Raw genomic sequence first — 16,669 nt, forward strand, 5'->3', positions numbered from 1 at the left:
AGTCATGAGCACTGAATCCTCACTAGATTAAAGCATATCATAACCAGGAAGAATTGTATGCCAAAAGCACGTGGATTGAGGCACAGGAGGAAGTCAGGGGGGATCCCAATAATGTAGTTCAGGTTGGAACCAAGTTATTAGGATAAAGAAACACTTGAAGATGACGGTGATGCCATAGCCACATTTGCCTGGCAGCTCTGATGGGAAAATCTGTGTAGTTTCTGGTAATTTTTCACAAGGGAACACCCAGAAACACACCCCATCTGAGACCTCGGAGAAGTTAACAGGATGGCACGGCAAGCAATTATATATGTGAATGAACAGTGCCAAAAGATAAAAGCAGCCTCCTATGTAGCAATGGCTAATTCTTAAATTGTGCCTTCTTTTGTGCCTTCATTATTAGTGGGATTATTAGTGGGAAACTGGTAAAAAAAAAAAAAAAAAAAAAGGGAAAAAGAAAAAAAGAAAAAACGCCACAAGTTTGCTTTACGATTCTCAGTTGTACAAGAGTCAAATATTCTTACCTGACACAAAGGATAGCAGGCCAAAGTGGTTCTGTTGAGAGGAAGGGAATGAAGGGTGTGTGAAGCGGGAGGAGGCAAGGATAGGGATAAGCCATGGGAAGTGTGGGCTGACTTTACTGAGAATAATGTGCATGTTTGTGTCATGCTCCTCCTATTTGACAGGTCTTATTAACTACCTAGAGCTACACACTCACTGTTACTTGATTTGCACAAAAAGCAAAAAGAAAGGGCAGCCAGAGAAGGATCCCTCAGTTAGGACCGATAAGAAGGAGCACGGAGGGTTTTAGTTAATGCATTCTTTGAGAGCTGGTCTGCACACATCATACCAAATCTACGTGCATTTAATTTCAAGGAGGTGTGACTGAGAGCAGATTGTGGTTTAAGACATTGCAGCTGCCAAGAGCAGATAGGTAAAGGGAATGAAACCTCAATAATTAACTATATGCCTCCTTGCTAAAGTAGACAGGAACATACAGATAGTGAGGTGCACATAAATGTATCATAAAGAACACTCAGTGTTAGCAGAGGAGTGGACTGTGTGATCTAGTAGGGGGTTTTCCATACCTAACTTCCACAAATGGGGAAAAAAATGCCAATACACAGACCACGCGTAACCCCCCAAAATTCCTGGCAACCCACTAGATGTGAGAGGGAGAAAGCACATTGGCTTTCAGCTCCTTTTTTCTTTTTTTTTTTTCTTTTTTTTCTTTTCTCTTGTTTTTTTGGCAGCAACAACCTGGCAAAGAGTGAGCGCAAATTACTGCTTACAGCACGCACAGAGAACACACGCATTCAGTTCAGATATCAAAGTCATTAACTGAATAGAGCAAGGAAACCTTCAAGGCTGGACAGAAAAGGCAAAGACAGACACAGGGAGCAAACATGGGAGTGGAAGGAAGAGACTGAAAGCACAAGGAAGGACACTGCAGTGCTGGGAGGTTCAACAGCTCGTTAAAAAACAATTGCGTTCCATTTCTTGGAGAGGGTGGTTTGAAGTTTAAAGTCACAAAGTCCACAGAACTCCCTCCTCCGTCTACATTCACCTTCTTCCTCCAAATCACCAGCTTTAATCTCAATGCCCCCGGTGCCACATACCATCCTGTTCCTTACAATAAATGAGATTCAAGCAACTTAAGTAGCTACTGCCCGCTGGCATTTTGTAGGAAAAGAGACTGCAGAAAAGATATTCACAGAAATGAGTAGTCTGCCAAATAGTGTGAGGAGGTCTGGACTCATAGAAGGTGCTGTTGCAGGCAGAAAGAACAAGTGGGACATGAAGCCTAAATTTAATGAGAGGAGAAGTAAGGACTGAGAGACAGGAAGAACCCGCAAGCCAAGGCAGAGAGTGTTGATTGTATTCACGGGGGGTTTGCATTCTTATATAAAGAAAGGGGAAGAGTGGAAGTATTAGAAAAGGGCTACGATTAGAGCAGACAAGAAAGACGATCTGAACAGAAGGATTTTTTTTCCTAACTTCTCAGAGCTGACTTTGGACTTTGGCAACAACAGCAATCCCAGAACAAGCTGAAACTGCAGAGTTAGCGTAACAGAATGTTCATGCAGGCTTTATCTAACAATTTTAACAGCAAACATAGGTAACACAATTTTTACTTGACCAATTTTCCCATATTAAAAGAGAACATTCCCCAGTTTGATAAACAATCTTAAATCCTCACACAAACTGTGAAATGATAAATTATACAAGTATGTTGGGGCCTTAGTAAGAATATATAGGAAAGTGGAGTTTGTGGGGAACTGGACCGACGCCTAGCAACCGAACACCTGGAGGAGAACCAATCAGCTGGGAGCCTGTAGCCAATGAGGGCTGCTCCTCAGCGCATGCCCACCTGCACCGGTATAAAGCCCTGCTACAGACAACAGCAGGGTGGAGTTGACTTCACTTCCCAGAGAGGTGTTGTTCACTCCGGCTTGTGGAGAAGGCTTCGGCACTCGCCACAAGTTAAACCCCCTTCATATTAAAGTGTTGCTCACTCTGATTTGTGGAGTGAGCCTCAACATTCGAGTGACCCTCGACATCTGGTGACCCCGACGTGATTGTGCGAGAACGCGAGGGATCTTGCTGGAGAAAAGCGGATTGTGACCACGACCTGGTGAGTCAGAATGGGAATTGGCGCATCTAGAGTGAAAGTTGCTGCAACAGCAATGGAACATGATACTGTTGAACGCTTCATAAGGCTTGCTCAAAAAACTAAGATTGAGGTCTCGAAAACCGAGCTAACTGATTTATTACTATTTTGTAAGAAGAGAAAAATCATAGAAGAAGCTTCCCAAGCATATAAATTTGAATCATGGGAGCGAGTAGGAAGAGAACTATGGGACGGTGTACAATTAGGCTCGGAGGAAGCGTGGCGCCTCACAAAGACATTTCGTCTAATATGGCCTATGTTTGAGCGGTTAGTTGCTATTGCGTTTTGGGAAGCGCTCCATGGAGAAGAAAAGGAAAACGGGTCTGAAAGTTCTGAATGTACCAACAATACTGAGCCAGTTCAGTGTAAGAAAATAGATAATAAGAGAAAGGTAACCTCACCTAAACAGGCATGTCCGGTAACTTTGGCGGAACGAGAAGTATGGGGGGGAGTGGATGAGTATCTCCCCCCGTGGGAGGGGGAGGAGCGACCACCCCCCACAGCACCTGAATGGGAAAAGCGACCACCTCCAACAGCGCCCGAATGGGAGGGGGAAAAGCGACCAACCCCCACAGCGCCCGAAATGGAAGTGGACCCAGTTAAAGTACCGATCCCAGATGGATCGGACGATGATAATGCCGTGGTTCAAAACATGCGACAAGAACTTCGGGGACAGGCAGAGAGAATGACAGAATTATTAGAACAAATGCAGCGACTAGACGGTGGGTCCAAGGCCAGAGATGTGAAGGCAGCCTATAAGGCTGCCCATAGGGCTATAGTCGAAGGGTTGGAAAATGTAGACAAACAATTAGAGCAGTGGGAGGCACGAAAAGATGCCCCTAAGATTCAAAAGAAAGCAGCTGGAGCAAGTGACCCAGCTGAAGAAGGATTGTTGCCGGAGCTCCCAGCCACTTCCACTGCAGGTGGAAGTAATGATGAGGAAATGCCACCTGTTAATCCAACATTTAATGCGGGAGCACGGTATAAAGGGCTCATAGAGAATGCTCAGTTACAAGGAGAATTTGTATTTACACCACTAGCAGCTCCTGTAGTAACGGGAGCCCAGGGCCCCAGGTGGGAACCTCTCGATTGGAAATTTGTTCAAGGCATACAAAAAACAGTAATGCAGTATGGGCACGACAATAAGTTGGTGAGAAATCAGGTCTCCGCCCTGTTTAAATATTCCCATATGGTACCTGCGGATAGCAGAGCGATAATGGAGCTCCTGCTTTCCTCTACCGCTTACATGCTTTGGTTAGCAAAATGGCAGGAAAGATTAGAGGAAAAACAGTTGGAGAATCTAAATCGCAGTATGGACGATCCATTAAGGGTTGCCACCCTTGATCAACTAATGGGGAATGGGCGTTACCGGGCAACCGAGGCCCAGGCAGCGCTCCACCCCAGGATACTACAGCAATCGAAAAATGCAGCGCTAGCCACTTTTCTTGCACTACCACAAATAGGAACGCCACAGTTGCCATACACCAAAATAACACAAAAACCGAATGAGTCCTTTTTCAACTTTGTTGATCGACTGAAGGAAGCCTTGGATATGGCACCTAATGTGCCTGCGGAAATGAAAGCAATATTGGCAAAGGATCTAGCAGTTCAGAACTCAAACCAAACTTGCAAGCAACTGTTAGCTACTTTGCCACCAGGAGCTTCAATTGTCCAAATGATAGAGACCTGTGCCCCAGCGCCATTGATGGAGGAAGAACAAAAAGCAAAAATACATGGTGCGGCTTTGGCCGCAGCAATTAAAGGAGAAAGAATGTCTAGAAAGGAAGACAAGAGATTCCATGGGACATGTTTCCTATGTGGTCGATTAGGACACATGAGGAGGAAGTGTCCCAACAGATTCAGGATGGAGGATATGGCCCCGAGAGGATTTAATGGGACCTGTACGAGATGTCAAAGGTTCGGGCATAAGGCAGCGGAGTGCCGATCACGGTTCCGCAAAAATGGCACGCCGATACAGGGAAACGGGAGCCGCCGCGTTGTGAGGGACGCGGCGAACAAGTATCCCCAGACAATGGCTGCCTCCACGAACTCTCCGCTGCAACCCGAGGAAGTGCAGGAGTCGACCTCTATGTGGCAAAATCCACAGTGATTAGAGATTCTGACGTGCATATTTTAGAATCAACATGCACTGGCCCTCTGGGGAGGGGCCTATCTGCTCTGATAATTGGCCGTTCATCAGCCTCAAAAATGGGTATTTTTGTGTTACCAGGGTGCATTGATGCTGATTATTCCGGCAATATTGGCATAATGGTGAAAATATTTAATCCTCCCATCACTATTCCGGCATTGAGCAGGATAGCTCAACTGATACCTTTTCGAGCTGCAATCCCCAATCCTGGAAAGGCCCGACGGGGAAATAAGGGCTTTGGATCTTCCGGACCCCCTCAGGTTGCTTTCTGCGAAAAGATAACTGCTCAGCGGCCGACAAAAATTGTGAGCATGGAAGGACCAGACGGCACTCGTCTTACCAATGTGGCCATGATGCTGGATACCGGTTCTGACATTACTATCATCCCTAAATTCGCATGGCCACCACAATGGGATCTGCAGGAGATTGATACCCCTGTGACAGGGATCGGGGGGCAATCTCCTACGCAGGTTAGTCAATATTTCGTGACGGTTATAGATGACGAAGGAAACAGGGCCAAGGTAAAACCGTATGTGATGTGTACCTCCCTGTGGTTGCTGGGCAGGGATGTTTTAGCCCAGTGGGGTGTCACTTTGCAGTCACATTTTCCCTAGCGGCCATTGGGGGCAGCTTCCGCCCTACTTTAAAGCTAAAATGGATTACAAAGGACCCTGTATGGGTGGACCAATGGCCACTACCGGAGGAAAAGCTGCATCATCTAAGGGAATTAGTTAAAGAACAGTTAGATCAGGGTCATATTAAGCCGTCAACAAGTCCCTGGAACACTCCTATTTTCACCATCAGGAAAAAATCTGGAAAGTGGAGGCTGTTACAGGATCTGAGAGCCGTTAATGCATGCATGGAAAACATGGGAGCTCTACAACCAGGGTTGCCCTCACCTGTTATGCTCCCACAGGCATGGAGTTTGCTGGTAATCGATCTAAAAGATTGCTTCTTTAATATACCGCTTGACCCAGAAGACAGTGAAAAATTTGCATTTACGGTGCCTACAATTAACAGGGAAGGCCCATCGGAGCGATACCAGTGGGTAGTTCTTCCCCAAGGAATGAAAAATTCACCAACCATCTGTCAATGGTTTGTGAGTTTGGCCCTAAAACCCTGGAGGGAAAAGCACCCCGACTTGATCACATACCACTATATGGATGACATTTTAATAGCAAGCCCTGAAGTTTTGCCAGCTGAGCAGGAAGAGGAGCTAATTAACTGTCTAAAGGAATTTGGCCTGGTCATTGCCCCTGAAAAGATTCAAAGGCAAGCTCCTTGGAATTATCTGGGTATGGTCATCACAGAAGCCAGAATTAGACCCCAGAAGCTTAAATTGCAGACGAAAATTGACACCGTTAACTGTGTACAAAAATTGGTAGGAGACATCCAATGGATTAGGAATTTTTGCGGCATTACAAATGCGGAAATGGAACCGTTGCTTCAACTGCTTAGGGGAGCTAAAGGGCCTGCAGAAAAGCGGAGCTTAACCCCAAAGGCTGTCGCAGCCTTAGAACGAATCGAGGAAAAGATAGCAGAAACAGCGGCCTACAGGTTCCAGGAAAGATTACCAATATCCCTGGTGGTCTATAATCGGGAAAGGGAGGTGGCGATAATTATCGCCCAGATAGATGAAAAAGGAATCCTGTTTGTACTGGAATGGGTTTTTCTCCCAAGCCACTTGCGACGTACCCTAACTCAAAGGCATGAAGCAATTGGATTGGGAATTTTGAAAGCCCGGCAACGCGTACGAACAATTGCCGGCAGAGAGCCTGATAGTATTATCCTGCCTCTAAAGACTCTGGAGTTAGTTGAAGAATGGTGTTTAAAAAGTGCAGAATTTGCTCTAGCTATTCAGGGCATTAAAGTGGACAATCATTATCCCAAGCATCCTCTCTTCCACACCTCTTTGGAGCTGGAAGAACGAGAAATCCAGAGTTTAAGACCATTATCGAACGCGATTACTGTATTCACAGATGCTAGCAGCAAAACTGGGAAATATGGGTACGCTTTCTGGGAGTCAGATCGTTGGAAAACTCAGATTCGACGGGAAACTGCATCCGTGCAGGTTCTAGAATTAAAAGCGGTAATTTGGGCATTTCTAACTTTTCATGATCGGCCCATGAATATAGTTATTGACTCTCTATATGTAGTAGGCATCGTTCAAAGAATTCATAGGGCAATTATAGGACACGTAAATAACCATAATCTTCAAGCTTTGTTCGTCCAGCTGTGGAACATCATTCAACAAAGAAAGCATGCCTTTTGGGTATCGCATATTCGTAGTCATACTGCATTACCGGGCCCTTTAACAGAAGGTAATGCAGTCATAGACAGTGCCGTATCAGCAGCGGGTATTTCTTGTTCGGCGGAACAACAGGCATCAACGTCTCATTCATTCTTTCATCAATCTGCTCGAGCGTTGCAACGTGAATTTAAAATTTCCCGAGCGGCAGCTCGTGCTATCATTGCTGCCTGTCCGGATTGCGCAAGACTGACCCCTTTACAGGAAATGGGTACCAATCCAAGAGGACTACAACCGAGGCAGATATGGCAAACAGATGTTACGGAATTCACTCCCTTTGGCCGACTAAAATATCTACATGTTACGGTGGATACCTGCTCAAAGGCTCTCTGGGCGACCCCAGCCACTTCTACAAACGCTAAGTCAGCCTGCAAACACTGGGCTCAGGTAATTGCTGTTTTAGGGAAACCGGACATCATAAAAACAGATAATGCACCGGCGTATAAGAGCAACATCTGTAAAAACTTTTTTCAGCAATGGGGAATAACCCATCAGATGGGTATCCCATATAATTCGGGTGGTCAGGCCATCATCGAGCGACACCATCGAAATTTAAAACAATTACTGTCTGTTTTGAAAAAAGAGGGGGAGATGGGTCCCTATGAGTTAACAAGTAAAGCATGCTACGTTTTGAATTGGCTCAACCCTAGAAATGATGACAACGTACCTATTTTCACTCATTTTTCAAAAAATTCAGCTGACCTTTTGGGAAAGAAGGTACAGGTGGAAGTCTTTTGTCCACAGAAACAGATCTGGGAAGGTCCAGTTGAGTTAGTTACATGGGGACGAGGATATGCGTGCATACTTGGAAGAGACGGAGCGACCTGGGTACCAGCCAAGTGGGTACGACCGTGGTTGCGAAAGGACAGAAACAATTAATGGACCATGAATTATAGAAATTGTTACACTTATGCGTAACCAGAATGGTTATATTTATGCTTGCAACTATGTTACTTTGTTTTTGTTCATAATATTTTGATGCATGGTATTGCCAATTTTTGTTTTTTTGTAAAAAGAGGGGAAATGCTGAGGTTTACAGCTATGTTAATTTGTTTTTTGTAAATGTTGCAATGTTTATTGCTAATTTTTCTTTTTTGGAAAAAAGAGGGGGAGATGTTGGGGCCTTAGTAAGAATATATAGGAAAGTGGAGTTTGTGGGGAACTGGACCGACGCCTAGCAACCGAACACCTGGAGGAGAACCAATCAGCTGGGAGCCTGTAGCCAATGAGGGCTGCTCCTCAGCGCATGCCCACCTGCACCGGTATAAAGCCCTGCTACAGACAACAGCAGGGTGGAGTTGACTTCACTTCCCAGAGAGGTGTTGTTCACTCCGGCTTGTGGAGAAGGCTTCGGCACTCGCCACAAGTTAAACCCCCTTCATATTAAAGTGTTGCTCACTCTGATTTGTGGAGTGAGCCTCAACATTCGAGTGACCCTCGACACAAGTACATTGATACAGTAAACAATCCTTAAGATACAAGCCAAAGACTTGTAAGTCATCAGAATATACATGAAAAAGGAAATAGAAAGAGTTGTTAACTTGGTGAATACAGTTCAGAATGAAAAAAAATAAGACTGAAAGGTGAAAATGAGAATAAAATAGAGAAGTAATTATATGACAAAATGCAGAAGAATGAATGATATTTCACTACTCTGTCTCTGAGGAAACTGCTCCAAGATGAATTTTTAGAAATAGCCTATTTTTGAAGCGTCTACTTGATCCACTTGATCCTTAGCAGTACGTTCATGGCACTTCACAAAAATAAAAACAAAGTAAGGGCTAGGCTTTTGGTTTTGCTCTGTGTCTCATCGCACTGCAGAGCTTCCTTCTCTTTCATAATAGCATTATTTGCTTGGAAAGCCAGGCTAATCCAGAAGTTTCTCCTTTTTGCCCATACTAGTTGGGTAGTAGAACTTTTTCCACTTGCACTAATTTTACCACTGGCAACACAGCACCAGTTGGTATGATCCTTTCCACTATAGTGAGGCAGTAAGCCTACCTGGTACAAAGGTGACAGGCTTGCCTGCCATCTCACTGGGCATCTTGCATTTTACCAGCCATCACTCACCTTATGCTGCGCAAGCTGTAGCTTTATTTTGTCAGGGTCGTTTGCAATTTCGAGCTCTGAGTCCAATGACTTCTCTGATTCTTCCAGCCATTCCATGAGTTTATGCCAGGCTTCATGGAACTGTGGGAAAGTGAGATTTGCATTGATTTAAATACATAGTGGTGCATGAAATGGTCAAAAGAAATATATATTCTTTATAGGCCAACCAAGCATTTTGCAAACTTGGAAAAGGATCAGTGAGCCTTCTGTCCTTGCTTTCTCAAAGAGACACTGGCCCAACTGACTCGACCTAGCTCTTTTCTCTCTCTCTTCTTTCACATACATGATCTGTACATGCAGGATGCAACTTTCAGAGAAATTTTGGTGACTTCTGTCAATGTGGTTGTCACTTAGACTCCTTCTTTAGTAATGGTCACTAAAAACCTCAAGAATAGACCTGAGCTATTGCCTACATGAGACAACAGCACTACACATTCCTCTCCTGTGTTCTGCATCCCGTTGTTAAACTCCTCAGTAAGGGGAACATGAATCTAAGGAAAAAATGAAAGCCCTGAGGAAAACTGTGTGAGGAAAACCTCCTCATTTTGTTTTAAGGAAATAAACAGAGAGATCTTTCTGCACAGAACATTATTAAACTAACATTAACTATTAACTAACATATAAGATCGGGAAGCAATGAGTATTAGGGCACAGCGCAAACCTAAGGAGAAAACGCTAAGCAATACTCGCACAAAACAGGGAAAAGGGGTTCATCACACTCCTTAAAATATAAGGAGTTAATTGTGCGACTTCTTTTTGAAGACAGATGGCCCTAATATACATCTGGAAGCCATACTGCAATTTTCAGACTATCCTGCACTCTAGACAGAAGTCGCTACTCGGGTTGAAAATGAAGCTTTCACCTTCCAAATGAAGTGCTCTGTGATTGAATCACAGAAATTGCTCCACCAATTCAACAAAATCTCTTACACTAAACCCAGACTTGCTTGAAAGTGCTTTAAAGTCCCATATACCTCCAGGGCCTGCATTTAATTACAGCTAAGTTCAAAGAGTTGCACAACAGCCGCCACATTACCTGTTTGGCCCTTTTTCTTGCTTCATCCAAAGCTCTTCCTCTTTCAACTAAGCGTTGAACTACTTTCTCCCATCTACTCTGAACACTAATAAGCAGATTCTTAATAAGGACAACATCTTGTTTCTGGCTGAAATACTTCAAATGGGTTCCAGTTTTGTCCAGCTCTAGCATCTGATCCCGATGAGAATTCACTTCTGTGGCAAAAGCCTTGGGGGGGGGAAAAAAAAAGAAAAGAAAAGAAAAGAAAAAATACTCTCAATACTATGTTGCTCATGCACTGGGTAGCACCGAGAAACAGTCTGATAAAGGATGATGCAGTAGGAAAGACCATAAAATACAATTTTAAAACAAATTAAACATTTCTCTTGAGTGCCAGCATTACTTAAACAACGTCCAAATGAACCCTGTATCTCCAAAGAGTGGGAGAAGAACACAGCACATCTGTTTCTTTACATACCTTGTGTTCATCAATTTGAAACAAGACAGTATCCAAGATAAGACTTGGCCGAGAAGCGGCAGTTAGAGTTTGCTCAGCCTGCGTAAGCCAGTTGATGAAGTCTTGAAGTGAATTGTGGAACTCCATTGCTAAACTGAGCGCATTTTCCAGTTTGGTCTGTAAAATAGGCCATACTTTGCATCAGTTGATGTTTTATAGGTGCTTCCGCCAACCGAACCATTTCTACTTAGCATTTTGGAGGAGCTTTTTTTTTTTTTTTTTAAATATTTTTCTGTCTCAAAGTTCCTGCCTCCAAGTTTTACTTTTTAAACTAACAGCCCACATATGAGTATATCGAAGGACATAGATAGAAAAGAAACAGCAAAATGAGGTAAATAAGTAGAAAATCCAACATCTACTACCAGGTTTCCAGTTTTCCCCAATCAAACATTTTATCTTGCACTCCTTATTTGTAATGGAACATGTGGCTTTACCAATTTCAAGGCGAAACCAGTAGCAGCTCACAAAGCTAAGGCAGCAGTGCACCTGGGGGGACTTGGAGATACCATCTAATTTATTCTCTTGCACTAAGGAAAAAAAAACAAGTTTGCCTGCACATATCTTCTGAATAATGCCCAATCATCATTTTGTTGCTTGTATCAACACCATGTTTCAGATACAGCTTTTTGTTTTGTTTTGTTTTGTTTTTTTAATTGAAGGTGGTCAGAGATTTTCATACAACCACATTGTAAATATTTTTGCTGTCTAACAATGAAGTCCTCTGTAGAGGAACTGTTTGTAGCTATTGGTATTATTCATTGTTAGACAGAAGAACAGATGGACTACGCCTCATAAAGAAATGAAAGCAAAACGAATTAATAATACCAAAACTCATGTTGCACATCACTGATATGGTCCTACCGAGCTATGTTAAATCAGAAGGTAGTTACTTCAAGTAGGTGACAGAAGGCCAAATGTTTCGAAATCTAAGAAGTGAATAAAAGCTAGGAAAACGAAAGCAGCAATTCTGTGTTGAGAAAGAAATAAAACTGAAAGATCAAATAAGTTTATTCATTTTCTCATGTCTATGATCACTAAAATCTAAAAAAAAAAAAAACACTCACAAAAGCCCTCATTCTAGAAAATGAATATGTGACAGCATTTGTTAACATATTTCTATGGAACAAAATTCTGTCTTTTTCACTCCCAATTAGGGTAAATCAACTTCTTGAATCTCACTGGTTTCTTAGCACTTGCTAAACATTCCAAAGAATTTCGCATAACTGAAAGATCTGAAAGATAAAGCAAGTTTGTATGTATAAAAGGACTAGACAATAACATGCTAAAATACATGATTCACACTTCTACTTTTAAGATCACGTACTTTTCTTTCGCTGAGCTTTGTTTGTACCGATTCCCATTTTTCTTTTAAGTTATTTATGTCCTGCTCAACACTCGTTCTAGCAGATTTTGGGCATTTTCCAAGCATTTGCCGGCCTTTCTCTATTAGACACTTATATGCCTCTTCTTTGTCTCCAAAAGCAGCACAAAGTTCCTAAATTAAAAAAATAAAATAAAAGTCAGGTCGAAATTCCATACTCTTTATCACAGTACCTACTCTTTCCCCAACACCTTGTGGGTACAATTAAGACTAATACAGGAATCCCATGTAATTCTCAAAAAGCCAAATGAGCAAAGGAAGGGCCTAGTTCTTCAGGAAATGAGGGCTTGTATTGTCTGTCAGATGTTTTCACTGAGCTCCAAAGCCTTGCAAGGAAAATACTATGTGCTTATCTCACTGTGCAAGATTTGCTACAATTCAGTTCAAGTCCACATGCAGCTGAGACACAAAGCATTATTCAGCAGGCTGCAAGCCCAGAGCTGTCCAACACATCGTCAGAAAGTGGTGGGACAACCTGGGAGGGCTCCTTTATCGTCTCTCGTTTAGCCCGCATCTTCCTTCGCTTGCCAGGCACCAGGACTAAAGGCTTTGCCTGTACACAGAAGATTTTAACCTATATGCTATAATGCAGCAGTAATGTATAAAAGCAGTTTTATCTGTTAACTGTTCTATAAACTATTCTTTTATTTCAACCATGTTAAATATGAGGTGGCAAGAGAACTGGAACACTCATATTTCCCTCTGACTCAAAAGGACATTTTCATAATTTAGAGCAGACCATTCAAAATGCATCATCAAAGCTGGTGCAGATGCCCAAATGAGCAACATGTTTAAAAAGATGAGGAATAATTGTCCTGTACATAACAGGGACTTTCCCTTCTGGCTCTGAGGAAAGGAGCCTGAAGCCAACAATGTCTCTGGGGTAGAAGAGCCTGGGCACAGGCTTGTCCTTGATCCCCAGGAGGGACAGCAGGAAGCAGGTCAGAGCAGGAGCTGAGATTTTCATAGGCCACAAAGCCTCCTTCCTTCCTTCCTTCCTTCTTGGGGACTACAAAACATTTTGTCACCTACTCTTCCTTATTTTCCCAACCTCTCAAAAAACATTTTTCTCAGGATATAAAGCTTCATCTTTCCCAGCTCAGAGGGAAATCACAGGGAAAGGGGGCCCAGATCCCACTTTCTGGGCAGCTGCCATGCCACAACTGCCCCCAGGTGCCTGGGAACCCACTGAGAGTTTGGGCAGAGTTCCCAGAGCCGTGTGTTTCAGTGCAGCACTAACCCCTCAGAGATGCCAGGCCTGGGGCTAATGCTGGAGGGAAATCACAGTCGTAATAGGCCAGGAGGAATTCAAGTCATTTGAAATTGGGATCTAAGAGAAATGAAATGCTTTCTGGTGAAAGGAAGCCTCTTTTCAATCCCTTTGCTATGGGTGTCCTGTAATTTTGTTTCATATCCTTGGTGTTCCTGGAGCTGCTTAGCTGGAAGCGCTACCCAGCCTCAAGCCCATCTGTGAACTGGTGACCACTGGGGGTTGTTCTACCCCTGTCTGTAACACAGATGTTGGACTCAAGGAGATGGTAACATATCATTTCCAATGACAAGCACAACAAACACAGAGCAAAGTTTTGTTCTTTAGCCACGCCTCACAAATTACCACATTTTGGATCATTTAATGGCAAGCTGGAAGTTTGCAAGCTCAGTCGCATTCAGCATGACACCTGGCCTCAGCTTTTCAGCTGCCCAAAAACTGAAAATTTACATAGATATGCATGGATGTGGTGAGGTTTAACTAAACTCTAACCAAATCCTTTTTTTTTTTTCTTGTTTGGTTTTTCCTTAAGGTTTATACACATTAAAAGATGATGAGCCAATGTCTGTAGTTATGTATGTGACAGCCCACAGTACAGTAACAACTTGGTACAAGGTGCAGTTAGGAAGTCTTTCCACCTAAAGAGTAGATGTTATCCGGAAGACATTCACACTGACTGTGGTATGAAACTCAGTTTAAACACTCTTTAATCAATATGTAAAGGTCATAAAACTAGCAAATGACTTACTGATAGACACTCTAAAGGCATGAACTAAAGCAAAGCCTGAAACTTCCCAGGGAAAATTGTTCTGTCTTGATCTCATTCGAAAAACATGACATAAAATGGAATGAGCTCCACTGACTCTCCCTTTATTTTTAACTCCCTTCATCTGAAAAAAAGTTCTTTTCTTAAGACAAGGTGAAAAGGTTATCAAGGCGTAGGGGCTTTCAAAACAGCAAGTTCTATTTGTAGGGTTTTTTTTCCATCTTTTTCACATAACTATTTTTAAAATTGCAAGAAAGAAAGAACTCTTTGTCCAAAAAAGTAAGGTTCTCTGCTTTTTACTCTCAAAGAGAATGTTACTGGTAACTTTTGAAATAAACACAACCTACCCCTGCACTTTTGGGTAAAAGCCTTCAGCGTCATTCCAAAATAAGATTACAAATCTATGACAACGGGCTGTTCTAATGGAAACTGTGTCAGGCAAGCCAGAACTCAAGGACAGTTCAGTAAATATGGTTCTCGCATCTGAGCCAGGGGTCAGGAGTTCAGATCACTGGACCTGGGCTTGTATCCAGTCCTAACAGCACAGCATGGTTGTATATAAATGGAGCACTATGGACTGCTTTCCTTTGAGGTAAGATAGGAAATCAGTGGGTTTGGTCAAGCGCAATGGTTCTCTGCGGGGGGAAAAAAATCCATAGCATTTTTCTTAAAGAGGAAGAAGGGAATAACTGAGGCAGCCTGACCAGCTTTCCATTTCTAATTAAATCACACTCACTGTATGACCCAGGAGCCCTCTAACGTCTCTGTTGATTAGAAAATCAGCTTTGGTTAAAGAACAGAGAGAATCAGTTCCTTCATTTCAGGATCTTCTCCAAGTGACTGTGGATCATTTTTAGACTAATCTTTGTACCTCAGAAAAAGCAGAAATGTAGTTACAGGGATAGAGGGGAGAAAAACACTAATCACTCTGAAGAAACTGTAAACACTTGATCTTTTTCTTTCTGTGAACGAGGATGCAAAAACATCTTTTATTTCTGTCTCGGTCTTAACGGCAGTTTAGCTTTGGTCCTCTCCCAGACTATTCCTTTTGCAACACTGCAAATAACAGTTTCTGGTTTGAAGGCCAGTAAAATGTTTTAAGATACTGCACAGGCATTGTGAGTATATAGAGCATGCTCTGTATTTACCATAAACACTCATGGAGGATAGTCAGCCCTGAAATGCAGTTTGCAGAGTGTTCTAACACTGATACTTACCATATGGGCATTGAGCTGCTCCCTTGCTGTTTCTGGTAAACCTCCAACAGGTCTTGATGCCAACAGCGGACGTTCAGTGTCTGTCAGCCAATGCTGCATATCTTCAACCTCACCATGGAAACCTTGGGCCTAAATCACATTGTAGCATTTTAGAGCCTGCTTAAATGTTTTCCATTCTAATATTAACTCAGGCTGAAGCATACTGCCAACAGATTCAATCAGGTATTTGCAATAATCAACAGAAATTCCAAAACAAAATTTAAACTTGTTGCATGCAATACAAAAGATAAAAACAACAACGACAACAAAAAAGGAACTCATGAAAGAAGGCTAAATGAGCCTTCTCATTGTGAGATCAATGTTTTCACCAAATAATGTATCTGTACAGAACTTCTAGTCTTCTAAAATGCCAAAATCTGAAGTCTTGGTTCAGCACTACCAAAGACAGTGGCCAGCAGTGAAAGATGCAGCCAGATCAAAACCTTCCCTAAATTCATGGGTGTTCTGCATTTTGCTTTTGATTTAGGCCAACTTCTAATACACACATCTAGGGATTTCATGCTAAAAGGCCCTTTGTCTGAGTCATCTCTTTATTTGCCCATTTCCTTTTCACCTGGATCAAGGCCTTGTCCAGATGCTGTTTCCTCCGTTCTGTTTTCTTCAGCACGTTTTGCCAGCGCTGATCCAGAAGTTTCAACTTGTGCCGTAGTTTACCTGCTTTTTCCACAGCGTTTGATTCAATCAAGTCCTTTCCTGCTTTCGTAACAGCTTCCACCGTGGACTGATGGGCTAAGACATCGTTCTGTAGCACCTACAGTTGGGATACAACATTTACGGCCACGTTCGTAACTACATTAACTTGAGCTACTGTTTAAAATTTGCACTGCTATTAGCAATTAATGCTGCATTAATTATCTCACTTCAAACAAAAGCACTAACACCCAATAGGATATATTTCACTTTTATATCTAGTAAAAGCAATATATTCTTTCCCAATAATACTGTGCAATTGTGAAAGGTTTCTGGTACTGCTAGAGAAGAACCATGTCTGAGATATCTACTATAACTTCACTGAACTTAACTACATACTTTTCTTTCATAACACTTTTATTTAGAGAGTAGGGTGTGCAAACAGTGTTCCATACAGTATTGCTCGTTACTCACGGAGCAGTAGGGTAAAAGGACTGCAAAGCTAACACCATAAAATCTCCTCGCAGCTGGTTAAAAACTCATTCCCATGAACCACAAAAGAACCGTAATGAGCAA

General features: G+C 42.6%; 1 protein-coding gene across 1 annotated transcript in view; it reads right to left on the reverse strand.

Annotated features, from left to right (window-relative positions):
• LOC104579616 (dystonin-like) overlaps positions 1 to 16,669 on the reverse strand; it is a gene marked incomplete at its 5' end in the record, with an annotated part of 125,125 nt that overhangs the window by 19,597 nt on the left and 88,859 nt on the right. The window contains 6 exons of the mRNA XM_088538358.1: positions 9,199 to 9,318; positions 10,274 to 10,480; positions 10,731 to 10,886; positions 12,094 to 12,264; positions 15,404 to 15,532; positions 16,017 to 16,214. Coding sequence (XP_088394484.1) covers positions 9,199 to 9,318; positions 10,274 to 10,480; positions 10,731 to 10,886; positions 12,094 to 12,264; positions 15,404 to 15,532; positions 16,017 to 16,214 — 981 coding nt within the window. The remainder of the gene's footprint in view (positions 1 to 9,198; positions 9,319 to 10,273; positions 10,481 to 10,730; positions 10,887 to 12,093; positions 12,265 to 15,403; positions 15,533 to 16,016; positions 16,215 to 16,669) is intronic.

The sequence above is a fragment of the Tinamus guttatus genome, unplaced genomic scaffold (assembly GCF_059628265.1).
Source record: "Tinamus guttatus ecotype Peru unplaced genomic scaffold, ASM5962826v1 Tinamus_guttatus_pri_ptg001031l, whole genome shotgun sequence".
Lineage (NCBI taxonomy): Eukaryota > Metazoa > Chordata > Aves > Tinamiformes > Tinamidae > Tinamus > Tinamus guttatus.